Genomic DNA, 13,139 nt, shown 5'->3' with positions numbered 1-13,139 from the left:
CCCCCTCGCTGCCCCCTCGCTGCCCCTGCCGTGACTCCCTGGACCTCATGCCCCGGAGGCCCAGAGAACCTCTGTTCCCCCCCTCGCCCAGTGGCTCAGGTCAGGCCAAGACCTCAACGTGCCCAGAGGAAGGCCCAGACTTGAACAGGGAGAAGCCACCTGGGCTTCTGATGGAATGTCTGGGTTGGGGATGGGGGCAACCCTCCCTCCTGTTTCCTCTTGAGCCCCAGCTAAGAGGAATATGGTCAGGGGCTTGCAGCGTCCATGGGTGGAGGTAGCAGCCCCTTCAGGCTGAACAGTTACAGGCAAAGAGAGTGGCAAGAAGGCTGCAGATGACTGGGCGGTCCAGAGCACGTGCTCTAGGCAGGCCACACCAGGGCCTCACAAGAGCTCTTCTGAGGAGATGCTACAAGGGGGCAGCTTTGTGGCTCTGTGGATAGAGCTCCAGGCCTGGCGATGAGAGGTCCTGGGTTCCAATTTGGCCTCCCAGCTGTGTGACCCTGGGCAAGTCACTCAACCCCCATTGCCTAGCCCTTGCAGCAATTTTGCCTTGGAAGCAATGCCCAGGATTGACTCTAAGACAGAGGGTTAGAGTTTGGGGGAAAAAATGATGCTTCAGAGATCAATCCCTCAAGCTGTGGGTCAGGGAACAAGCATTTAGTCATCGCCCACTCTGTGCCCAGCACCGGCATTGGCTCCCTGGGCACAATGCCCAGAGAATAAAGCCCTCCCTGCTCAGGAGGAGCTAAGTCAGCACTCTAAAATGGATCCCGCTGGGCCCTCGGACAGTGGAGACCGTGTGGTGTCAGGAGTGGCAGGTTCTAATCCTGCTTTAAATGTTCACTGTTTCTATGGCTTTGGGCAAGTTCCTTCATCACGTCTCCTTGTTTGTGAAGTGAAGGAAGAGGCTGGATGAGGCCAGTCAGTCAGTGAACATGTACGAAGTACCTACTAAGTGCTGGGGAGGCAAAAGGCAGTCCCCGTCCTCCAGGAGCTTCCACCTCTAGACCTGGGCTCCCAGGAAGTCTCGGCCCCTCCCCTGGGTCTCAGTTTCCTCCCCTATAAGAGAGGGCACCGAATACCTTCCCAACCCTAGATCTCAGGCTCTGTGAAGTGACTGGCCCAGGGGTCTGAGACAGGATTCGAATCTCGGGCTCTCGGCCTTTTCCCCCACTAAGGCCACGTTGCCTGTCTTGCCTGCTACGGCCTTGGGCAGCTCCTGCCTGGGGCTCAGCAGCAGGCATTTCCAGCTTCATTGCTCTTCCAACCGAATGAGGGGGCAGGGAGGGAGAACCTTGCCTAGGCTAGCACTGGAGGCCACAAAAGGACGCTCTGCTCCCACAGTTCGTTCGGGACGAATCCTCTGCATTAGGGGATTTCTGTGAGGGCCAGGCCTGCGGAAGAGCAGATGTTTGCAGCTGGCTGATCCCCAGCCCGGGGAGAGGGGAGGGCAGGGAGGCATCCAGCGCGTCCAGCTGCTAACGGCCAAAGACTCATAACTAAGTCATTTGGGGAACTTTCCCTGAGAAAGTTCTGGGGGAAACTCGATCACTCCAAAGGCAGGTTGATTAATGAGTGACTTTCTGTGGTGGCCTTGGCCGGGAGGCGGCCGGTAGCTGCTCCTGGGCGTTCTGGGTCCAGCCTGAGGGAGGGCGTGCTGGGGGGGGGCACACAGAACCCAGGAGGGAATGGAGCTGGGAAGGAAAATCCTGCTCCCCCCGAGCCTTCTCTTCAGCTGGCCAAACATTTCCAAACCCGTCCAGTAATGACGCAGTAAGGGCCAACTACTCTGCCCCACGCCGGCTTAAACACAGCAGACCCAAAGACCCCAAAATGAAATAGTCCTTGTGCTCAGGAAGCCTCTATTCCTCCAGAGGGGCCGTTCCCTCGAATCACTTATTTAGAGGATTTGCAAGGCCTTCGAGGGCAGGAAGTCCAACCCAAGAAAGGAGAAGTTAAGAGGCACAAAATATGTGGGATGAGAGAGAAGACACTTGCTTGGAGGTGAGAGCGCGAAGGAAGGAGCACAGATGATGACGATGTTGCCTTCTGAGGGAAGAGGTGGAGATGGAACGTCGAGTCCAGAAAATAAGCCAGCCAGTTTGGCCGCACGAAGGGGCGTCACGTGAAAGAAGTCTGCGGAGTTAGGTTGGAGTCTGTTGGGGAAGGGCTTATGTGCCACACTGAGGAGGTCGTGTCTTATCTTAGAGTTGGTACGGGGCCCTTGAAGTTTATTGAGTTCTGGGTGTGTGTGACATGGCGACATCTGCAGTAGAGAAGGGAGAGACTGGAGGCAGACAGACCCCCGAGTAGCTACTGCTATTATAGTCCATCCGGGAAGTGGTGATGGCCTCTGATGGGCTGAGAGCCATGTCAAGGGAAAAGACAGTGAATCAGAAAGATGGTGCTGAGGTGTAACGGACCAGAGATGTTGCAGAGGGGAAATGGACCTCAGTTGAGGGGGGTGTGTGTGAAATCAACCAAAGATACTACAGAGGTGAAATTGAGCAGAGATGTTGCAGAGGTGAAAAGGATCAGAAATGTTGCAGAGGGGAAATGGACCTCAGATGGTGATGGTGGTGGTGGGATGAAATCAACCAAAGACGCCTCAGAGGTGAAATTGAGCAGAGATGTTGCAGAGGTGAAAAGGACCAGAGATATGGCAGAGCTGAAATTGAACAGAGATGCTGCAGAGGTAAAACTGAACAGAGATGCTGCAGAGGTCAGATGAGGAGAGGTTGAGGGTCAGAAGGTCTAGACTCTGCCACTTGCTTCTTTGTGACATTGGAGCAGTCATGGAGCAGCTCAGTGGATAGAACATTGGACTTTATTTCAGGAAGATCTGAGTTCAATGCAACTTTAGGCATTTATTACTAGCTCTGTGACCTTGGACAAGTCATGCGACCTCTATGTCTCATTTTCCTTCATAATAAAGGGGAATAATAATACCACCTACCCCCTAGGTTTGTTATGAAATAATTAAGGCGAACGCTGGATATTTTTATTTAAAAGAATGTCATTTGCTAGTGGTGGAGGAAGGCTCTCTTACTTGTGGGTTAGAGGGTGGTCTTAAGATCACCAGCACTTGGCCACAGATCTCACCCCCAATCTGAGGCATCCCAGAGCCTCTGGCAACTTCCATGTCAGCGAAGGGCATTTATTTTGATTCTGCTTGTCCGTAGGGGAAAGTGCAGGGGTAATGAGTGGGGATACGGAGGCTGGTTTTATCTGGATATCAAGATTTGACCATCGGAACTGTAAACATGGTCTTGGCTTTCTCAGGGTGGAGTGAGTTCCCTGTCACTCGCTGGAGGCTTCCAAGTAGAGGCTGGGGATGACTCTCTTTGTGGGCAGAAGGATTTAAAGGGTAGCTGATGCCCTCCACGGTCTGCCCTTGGACTTTCATGGCCCCAAATGAGAGAGGGGGCGAAGGAGAACACAACAGGCACAGGCCTCCTTCCTTTTTCTGGGTCAGTGGGTGTTTTCCACAGTGGAAAATGCCAACACGTGTGCACATGCATGTGTGTGTCCATGTGCACAGTGATTGTGTCACGCATGTGTGTGAGGTATGTCTCGGTATACATATGTGGGGGGTGATGTGTATGATGTGCTCTCCTGGTGTTTGGTCCGACCCCTCATTTGGTGGAGGAGGATACAGAGGCCTTGAGGAGGGTAGGGACTTGCCCAGGGTCACCCTGTTGGGAGTGGCTGTGAGGGAGCATTTGCCCACCCATCCGGGCATCTCCTTCCAGAGCAGGGGCTCAGGGCGGGCATCCACAGTGGGTAGAGGGGGCCCGAAGACAGAGGGCATCTGAGCTCTTGAGCTTCCAGGGCTTCCAATGGGGGCCTTCCTTTGGCTTCGAGTCAAGGCTCCCCTCCATGCCAAGGCCTCCTCCCCTGGCAAGAGCCTGGATTAACAGAGGAGACCCCCATCTGCCCAGCCCCGTGGGTTCAGTGCCACCTGAGCTGTCTCGGGGCAGGGGCTTTCCACGCTGGGAAGGCTAGGGAGGGGACAGAGGGAAGGGCAAGGTCAGTCAGACGACGTGGCCCGGGCCCGCTCGCTGGCCCGTCCTCTTCCCTAGCAGTCAGGAAGGAGTTAACGGTGCCCCGTGGGCACGGGCTCCGCCCGGGTCTCCTCCAGAGAGCTGATCGCAGAGGGCTGGCTTTGGCTTGAGAATCGAGGAGGGGGCGGGGGCCCTTCAGGTGCGCCCCCCAGCCTGGGACTCTGGTTTTGGGGCTGCTGGGAGGGTGGGGCGGGGGGCTGGGAGGAGGCAGGGCATGAATGGGGGAGGCTGTGGGAGGGCCGGCCTGCGGATTGGACAAGCCCCACCCCCGTCGGGGCGGCTGCCAAGTGGGAAGGGTGCTCCGAGCTGCTCCCAGCCAGAGCGGACAGACTCAGGCTGCCAGCGAGGACTGGCGGAGCAGCCCAGCGCGGGGACCTCGGAGGTCCGCCCGGCCTGCAGCCGCCTCCCCTCCTTGATGGCTCCTTTCGGGAACAGCCTGCTTCTTCTCCTCCTCTTGGCGTCTTCCTGTGCCAGCTCCAGGGCCCAGTTCTTTGACTGGTGGACGGGGCAGGCCTCGGCCCCCACGGCGGGGCCCCCGGCCCCCCCGGGACCTCGGGTCGGGAGCGACGCCTTCCCGGCAGCCAGCGCCACCCCGGCGGCCCGGATCGGCACCCCGGGCCCTCCCCCCGAGGAGCACACGGAGCCCGGGGCGTGGGCCGAGCCGGCCTCAGAGACGAATGCGAGCGGCCCCGTCGCCCCCTCGCAGGCGGCCCCCGGGAGGACGGACCCCCGAGAGGAGAACCTCGCCGGCGTCGGGGCCAAGATCCTTACCGTCGCCCAGGGCATCCGCAGCCTCGTTCAGTTTTGGGACGAGAAAGCCGGCGCCGAGAGCTCCGGGGCCGCCTCCCCCACGGCCCTCCCCACCACGATCCCCGGCACGGCCAGCCCCGGGCGCGTGGACGCCGATGCCGCGGGAGACGCTTCCAGCCCGATGGCCGCCGGCCGGCCGGACCCTTCGGGGCACGGGCCCCCCCCCCCCCCCACCCCAGGTAGCCCTGCGTTTCCTCTCGTCCCAGAGGCCCTCCCTCCCGCCACCCCGGAGACTCCCTCTGACCTGGCCCGGCCAGAGAGAGGCCTCGGACCCTCCGACGCCTGGAGGCATCCCCCGAGAGGGCCGCCCGGGCTGGGCCCTGGGGCCCGGCTCTCCTCTCCTCCGCTGGTGGGGGCTTCGGGCGAGGGGCTCTCCGGTGCCCGCCTGGCAGCCGGTGTCCCGGGGCACCGCGGCGCTCCTCTTTCTAACGCACTTCGCTCGGGCTCCGCCGGTGCCGACGCCTCTGACTCGCTCACGGGGGGCCGCCGGGACGTGCCCTTCTCTCGGCCGAGACCGGCTTCGGCCTCGGGTCGCTGCTCGCCCCTGCCGGCCCGCTGGCCCTTCTGCCGCCGCCTGGGCGCCGAGCGCTTCTGGCTGCCCAATCGTGCCCGCCACGACAGTGCCCGGGAGGTGTGGGCAGCCCTGCGGGGGTGGGAGGGGCTGCTGCGCTCGCGCTGCCACCGCTTCCTGGAGGGCTTCCTCTGTCTGCTGCTCGTGCCGCCCTGTGACGCCTCCAACGCCTCGGCGGCGCCGCCACCGTGCCGGGAGTTCTGTGAGGGCGTCCGAGACGCGTGCTGGAGCCGCCTGCGCCGGGGCCGGCTGCCCGTGCCCTGCTCCTCGCTCCCGGCCCGCGGGGATGCCCAGCACGCCTGCGTGTTTATCGACGTGTCCGCAGGTAATGGCGGCCCCGGGGGGCCCCCTCCATGCCTAAGGCCGAGCCGTGCAGGGAAGGGTGGGTGTCCCCCCCCCGCCTGCCCCGCCCAATGGGAGTCCGGAGCCTGGGGGGGTCCCCACCCCTCCTCCAGCCTCAGCTTCGGGGGTCCTCCCACACCCACACTGGTCAGGGGCGACAGCTCAGGCCTCTCTTCAGGGTGCCCGTGTGGGGCCTCCTGGATGGGGAGCTGATGCCAAGGGGGTCCGGGGGGCCTGGCCGTGCCGGGGGCTGATTTCCTCTCCTGGCTTGGGGAGGGGCAGAGGCCGGGGGGGGGGGCCGGTTCCTCTGTCTGTGTCTGGGCTCTCACGTGAGTGAGCGAGGGGGGCCCTCCAGCGCCCCCACCTCCCGCCCCTCGTCCCAGCCTGCTTTGGGGCTTGCCGGGCAGCTGATCTTCCCTCCCCGAGCTCGAGGCTCTCATCATGCGCTCAGTGGCTTTGGACCTTCGGGCCGGCCCTTGGGGGGCCCTCGGGCGTCTCTGGCTCTCGGGGCCCCTTTGCTGCTGGGGCCGGGGCAGGGGAGGCTCCCCTTCTCGCTTTGGGCCTGGAGCGGAGCCTCCCCGGGCTGGCCGGGCTTCAGGCTTTCGGGCTTTCGGGCTTTTGGGCTGCCGGTTGGGACGGTTCTTTGGCCCTCCCGGGGGGGCTTCAGGCTCGGGGCGCTTCCCCTCTGGCCGCTCTGCCCAGCCGGGGGCCCTCCTGATCCGGGGCCTCCCCTGGACGCTGACATCCGGCCCCATTTGGGCTCCGTCCTCTCCGAGGGGACGTTCCCAGGTGAGAGGGCCACGCGGCGGGGGAGGGGAGGGGCTTCCCCGAGATCCCACACGACTCCAGAGGCCCCCGCGTGGCCCTCGGAGAGGGCAGCCCCTTCGCCCCCGGGACTCCCCCCGCCCAGCGCGCTGCCCTTTGCCCAAACCGAGCAGCGGCCGAGCCTACGCGACATTCCGTTCTCCCTCCAGGCAGGCTGCGCGGGGCCGCCGGGTTAATGTTTGCAGGGGCGGCTGCCGGCCGGCCTCCCCCGGCCTCCTTCCCCTGGGACGGGCCCTCTGCAGGCAGGAGGGTGTCCGGCGGTCGGCCGCAGCCCCACCAAAGAGCCGAGGGCCGGCCTCGAGCCCTAGTCCTGGGCCGCCGCTCTGTCCTCCCGGACCCGGCCTGGCCAGCCGGGAGATACCGAGGCCGAGCCGATCGCCGGGTCCTCCTTTGTAGAGCTGGGAGAGCGGAGTGGAGAGTGCGTGTGCGTGTGCGTGTGTGTGCGTGTGTGCGTGTGCGCGTGTGCGTGTGTGCGTGTGTGTGTGCATGCACACACAGAGATACACACACGCTGACACCCTGACACACACACAGACACACACACACGCACACACGCACACGCTGACACACACACCAACACACGGACGCACACCCTGACACAAGCACATTCCCAGCCACAGCACATACAAGCACACACAAAGCCCCCCCAAACAATCCATAATCATATGTTGGGGGAACCCCCCAGGGCTCGGGGCTCTATTGGAAGAAAAAGTCATTCCTTAGCCCTTTGGGGGGGGAGCAATCAGGGCAGACTGACGGAGGAGGTGTTGACGGCGTCTGAGCTGGCCTCTCACGAGTGGTCAAGCTCCTCTGCCCCCTCTGAGGATGCTGGGAAGATGGCGGCCGGGGCGGCAGGCTTGAGGATCGTGGCGGGGCCTCCCCGGCCATTACTAAAGCTTGTCCCAGGGAGGGAGGCCCCCATTTGGGGCTGACCGCGGCCCTCCAGGCCCTCGGGGGCCCTCCACCAAGGCCTCGTCCGAGCAGGGGTGGCCTCTTTTCAGAGTCCCTTCTAGAAGGCTCGTCCCCAGGAAGCCTGAGGGCTAACGAGGCCGAAAAGGAAGCCATTCCGGGGAGCCTCCCTGGAGGAAACGGGGCCGGGTGGCTGCTGTCTGCTCCCGCCAGCCTGGCAGGCTTGTCGGCCTGGCAGGGCCTCCTGCGGGCTGCCGGGCTCGTGGCCGGGCTCCAGCGGGGCTGGGGGGCTCCTCTCCGAGGTCCGGACTCGGGAGGGAAGAGAGAGGACGGGGAGACGGAGGCAGGATTCCCGCCGAGTGTAACCGCTGACAGGCCCCGAGGCCTGGGGGTTTGGGGGCTTTCATAGGCCGCCCCGGACGTCCTTCTCCAGAGGGTCACCAGGGAGGCACGGCTTGGCCCGAGGGAGCCTTGAAGGCCACCAGCAGCGGCCGGTCGTCCCCCCGCGCAGCCCTGCCTCGGGAGTGGAAGGTGGAAGCGCATTTCCGGTGACTCCGAGCGTCCCGCTTGACAAGTTTTCTTAGTGATCCCTCGAAGCAGAGGAGAGCGAAAGCCGCCGCGAAGGAGCCGTTTACCCGGCCGCGGAGGAAGGGGAATGCTGGGAAATGGGCTTCGAGGAGCTGAATTCTGGCGAGCAGGAGGCACCCGAGCTGCCGGCGGCCACGAGGCTTCCTCGCCTTTGGGTCGGCTCCAGCCCGTCCCCGTTTCCTCCAGGCCGCCCTCTAGTGGGGAGGCATTTGGGGCTCTGTGGCCTCGTCAGCCCCTCCGGGATGGGCCCAGAGGACTGTTGGGGGGCCTCTGAAGGCCCTTCGGACCCCCAGAGAGAGGAGGCGGTTGGTGAACCTCCCTTCATGCAGTGACTCCTAGCTTGGACCTGAGGATGTCCTGCGAGGAGGCTCCCTCTGCCCCTCCCCTCTGCTCCGCGAGGAGCCGGTGCCGTGTGTGTGTGCGTGTGTGTGTGCGTGCACATGTGTGTGTGCATTGTGTGTGCACATGCGTGCGTGTGTGCGTGCCCGGCTGCTGGGGCTGCCTCCGCTGTCCCGGGCCCTCTGGGCCTGGCGAGGATGCTCTCGGCGAGGAAGGGCCCGGCCCGCCGCCCGCACTCCCGCCGCCTCTCAGAGCCTGCTCCTGGCTTCCTGGCCCTCCGAGCTCAGCCTGGCCACCCCCTCGTTTTACGGGGAGGGACCAGCCCCAATCAGTGACGCCACATTGGCCGGGATCCAGCTCATGGCGTCACGGCATCATGGAGTCACAGCGTCGGAGCTGGGAGGTTCCACATTGTCTGACTCCTTCCTTTTACAGAGGAGGCAAAAGAGCCTCCCAGGAGAGGGAGTCGCTTTCCCAGTTCCACACTAGACGGGGTCAGAGGCAGGATTTGAACCCAGATCTTTGGGACTCTGAGGCTCCCCTTCCCCACCAGGGTCCCGTTCATTCTCGTAAATGGCTGTTAGGGATGCAACGGTGGAATGGGGGCCTCGCTACCTGCTGTTGGCAGGTCAGCTCCTTCCCCCGCCTGGGCCTTGGGGTCCTCCCTGGTCAGTGGAAGGCGGGTGGGCAAGACGAGCCTGTGTGCCTCTCCCACGGTAGGCCAGGCACTGGGCTCACTGCTGGGCCTAGTCAGACCTTCGGGGGGGTCCCGGCCCGGGAGGGGTCTGGACGGAAAGGGGCAGGCAGAGGCGTTCAGCTGTGTTCCTCGGGCGGGGCCGGCTCTCCCCCTCCTTTATTCGGGACGGTCCTGCGTCCTCTGGTGCTCTCTGGTCGACGGCGAGGGCCGGAGCAAACAGGTCTTCACCGGCGGCCCTCCTCGGGGGGCCGCGCTTCCCTCCGCTGTCTCCTCTGAGGCTCTTGGGACACAAGGACAGCCAGGGGCATTTCCCCCACTTTACAGATGGGGAGACTGAGGCACAGAGAGCCGCTGCGCCTGGCCCCATGTGCCCTGGGGCACCCAGAGCCCCAGAGGGTGGGGCGCGGGCCTCGGTCTCCCCACGGAGCCTGAATAAGCATCGTTTGAAGGAATGAACGTGCGGAAGTGGGCCAGCCGGACCTCAGGCCTCAGTGCCTGTAGCTAATCGGGCCCCGCGGAGTTCTGGCCACAGCAGCGGCTCCCATCCAAGGCTTTCTGGGAAGACCAGAGCCCGGTGACCCCGGGGGCGGCCGTCGTGTGTCTCCCGGCAAAGCGAATGGGTGCGAACCCCTCCGGCCTGGAGAAGGACCCCGGAGGGGCTGGAAGGGGGAAGGGAGGAGAGAAGAGCCGCCACTCGTCCATCCAGGGCGCTCAAGGGGGAGGGGCGGCGAGGCCAGAAGGGCGCCGGGCCAGGGCTCTTCTCCCTCCCCCATGACGCCGCCCTGCCCACGTGTGTGCGTGTCTGGGCACCGAGCCCCGCTTCATGGCCGTCTGCTCGTTCCTAGGCCGGGTTCTAATCTCGCCTCTAGCACGTGCCGACTCTCGGGCTCTGAGTGGCCCTTCCGTCACCAGACCCGCCTGCCCCGGGGCACGTGTCCTGCTCTGCAGACGAGCGGCCCGTGTCGGGGGGCTTCTCTGCTCCCTTCGGACCCCGAGCTGTGGCCGCCCCGGCTAGTCCGGGCTTCCTCGTCTGCCTTTGGGGAGCTCGTTGGGGTCGGAAGAAGGAGGGGCTCTTTGCCAGGCCCCCCCTCGTCCCGTCCTGCCACCCCCCGGTCAGCGTGTCTGTCCGTCTAGCTCGCGCGGCACGCTGACCGCCCCACACAGCTCGGCGGGCTGGTTGGCCGATTGCGGGTCTGTTACGGACACTGCGTGGAGTCTCTGTGGGGGTCCAGGAGCCCACGAGGCCTCGGGGCTCCTCGGGGCTCCTCGGGGCTCCTCGGGGCTCTGCTGGCCCCCAGCTTGCCCCCTTCTGGGTCTGAGCTCGGCTGGCACGAGGGAAGGCCCGCAGGGGCGTTCCACGGCACACGGAGCCCCGCTCTGGCCCTGCCAGGCATCGGCGGCGTCCGTGCGAGCCCTGAATGTCCCGGGACGGCCGCGGACGCCGCTCGCTGACGGGCCTTCCCGAGCCGCTCTGCGGAACGAGGGCTGCAAGGCCGAGCCCGGAACACGGCGTGGAAAAGCGTCGCCCAGAGCGCTCGGGCTGGCGCCGGGACTTGGCGAGATGATTCAGCTGCCCGCCGGGATGCCCGTGAGTCACGCCCGACTCAGGCCCGCTCCCGAGGCAGCCTCCAGAAGTGAGGGAGGGGCATGGCCGCCCCCAGGACCCCCGGGGGAGCTGCGGGGTCTCCGGAGGGAGGCTCCCTGGCGCCCCTCGGCCTCTTCCGCTCTGGGGGGCCCCTGTTGACCCGCTCACAGGAGGCGTGAAGCGCCCCCTGCGCCCGCCCATCCCCCAGCAGCTGGTCGGGATCTGCATCCCGAGAACCGCTTTGTGTCTGAGACATCTCGTGAAAGGGCTCGTTCTCCGGGGACGGCGGTGAGTCACCAGCCAGGATCTCACACTTGCCAAATTCTTGTTCTCCAAGTAACAGCCGCAGAGGATCCTGGGAAGCCGTTTCTCCGGGCGGGGGGAGGGGGAGTCCCCGGGTCGCCCCTCTGGAGCCGCTGGGCTCAGAGCCCCCCGTAGGTGGCTCTCTGGGCAGGTGACTCGGCCCCGCGGTAGGAGCTGGGCCTCCCCGGGGGGATGCTGAGGCCCTCCCTGGGCTAGCGGGGGAAGCAGCGTCCCTGGGGATCCGGCCCGGGCAGCGGGGAGGGAAGAGCCACATTGGGGCCCGGCGCCCATCTTCGGCCGCTGGGGCTCCTCTCCTGACCTCGTGAGTGCTGGAGGCCGAGAGTTTCCTCCCCAGGCCCTAGCGTTGGGAAGGCAGCAAGATGTCGGGGTCCAGGGCTGGAGCCCCAGAGCGGCTTCCGTCTCCCCTCTAGCACCTAGAAGCCCCGTGACCACGGCCCCTCTCTGAGCCTCAGTCTTCCCTTCCATCAATCGGGGCCGGCCCTGGGGGCAGTTTGGGCCGGAGCTCCAGAATGCATCCTGCTCTGACTGAGGGTGGCGGCTGCCCCGGGAGCCCGGAGAGGGGCCGTCTGGCGTGGGCGGGGGCGTGCGGTGGCGGGCGTCACTCGCACCCGGCTCCTCTGTCCTCGTCGTGCCCTGCTGGGATCCCTCCGCGGCCCCTGTCTGGGAGGGGCTCACCCAAGCTTCCCTGCCGCGCGGGGCTGGAGAGGCCTGAGCAGATGCCTTGGTCGTCCCTCCCTGGCCGGGCGCCTCTTGGAGGCCGTCTCCCGGGCGGCCCCCTTCCTGGGGCTCAGAGAGGGGGCGTCACACAGCCCTGGCATCCCAGCCCGACTCCCTGGTGCCAGGCCCTTGCAGCCTTACTTGGGGTTTTCCCCTGGTGGGGGCTCGGCATCTGTGGTTTGTGGCAGAGCCTTGAACTCTGCCATGGGGGCACCTGCCAGGCCGAGCTTCTTCCTCCCCGGCCCCTCCCTCGTGCCCTGGTTCCAAGGAAAGGTGAAAGGCAGGGCCTGCCCGTCCAATGGGGTGGGGGGTGGCACACTGACAGCTCTGTGCAGGCAACATAGGGATGGCTCAGCTGGAGAAACCAAAGGAGGGAAGGCTTCCTGGAGGAGGCGGGCCTCACAGAAGGCCAGGGAGGCCGAGAGGCTCACTGGGAGCGCCTGGCCCACTTGTGTCCCAAGAGGAAGTCGGACGCTTCCGTCCCTGGGCGCCGTAGCTCACAGGGGCCTCCGGGGGAGGCTGGGGGGCAGAAGCTGGGCTCTGAGGAGGAGGTCGGTTTTCAAGCATCCGAGGGGCTGCCCTGCTGCAGGGGGGGGAGGCCTCGCTCCGCTGGGCCGGGGGACTTCCTGGAAGAGGTGGTTCAGGGATGGGTGCCGAAGCTTTTCGCTGGCTTAGGGCTGCCTCCTCTCGCCATTCCCGGTGCCCCCCCGAGGCTGCTGCCGCCCCCGGCACGTCCCCGATCTCACGGCGGGCACCTCACGGCGGGCACCTCACGGCGGGCACCTTCCGTCTCTTTTCAGAAAACCTCAGCGCCGAAGTGAGCCTCCCGCAGCTCCTGGGGCAGCCGCCGCCCCGGCACGTGTCGCAGGTCTACGACCCCGACAGCGGCCTCGCCTATGTCTTCGGGCCCGACGCCAACAGCGGGCAGGTGGCTCGCTACCACGTGCCCAACCCCTTCTACCGGGACTTCTCGCTGCTCTTCCACGTCAAGCCCACCAGCGAGCGGGCCGGCGTGCTGCTGGCGCTCACCGACGCCGCCCAGGCCCGCGTCTCCATGGGCGTGAAGCTCTCGGCGCCGCACGGCGGCAAGCAGGACATCCTCCTCCTCTACACGGAGCCCGGCGAGGCCCGGACACGCACGGCCGCCAGCTTCAGCCTGCCGCCCTTCGTCCACCAGTGGACGCGCTTCGCCCTCAGCGTGGACGGCGACGAGGTCGTCCTCTACGTGAACTGCAACGAGGTCCAGAGGCTCCCCCTGGAGAGGTCTCCCCGCGAGCTCGAGCTGGAGCCCGGCGCCGGCCTCTTCGTGGCCCAGGCCGGAGGAGCCGACCCCGACAAGTTCCAGGTAAGAGCCCCCCCGCCTCCCCC

The 13,139-nt window shown here is 65.4% G+C and overlaps 1 protein-coding gene across 1 annotated transcript in view; it reads left to right on the top strand.

The window, feature by feature from the left end:
• Positions 1 to 4,422: 4,422 nt before the first annotated feature.
• COL18A1 (collagen type XVIII alpha 1 chain) overlaps positions 4,423 to 13,139 on the top strand; it is a 16,764-nt gene continuing 8,047 nt past the window's right edge. The window contains exons 1-2 of the mRNA XM_044675707.1: positions 4,423 to 5,770; positions 12,572 to 13,116. Coding sequence (XP_044531642.1) covers positions 4,480 to 5,770; positions 12,572 to 13,116 — 1,836 coding nt within the window. The 5' untranslated portion in view covers positions 4,423 to 4,479. The remainder of the gene's footprint in view (positions 5,771 to 12,571; positions 13,117 to 13,139) is intronic.

This window comes from Gracilinanus agilis, chromosome 4 (assembly GCF_016433145.1).
Source record: "Gracilinanus agilis isolate LMUSP501 chromosome 4, AgileGrace, whole genome shotgun sequence".
In the NCBI taxonomy this organism is placed as follows: domain Eukaryota; kingdom Metazoa; phylum Chordata; class Mammalia; order Didelphimorphia; family Didelphidae; genus Gracilinanus; species Gracilinanus agilis.
The sequence above is the reverse complement of the archived record's forward strand: the minus strand, read 5'-3'. Positions and strand labels throughout refer to the sequence as shown.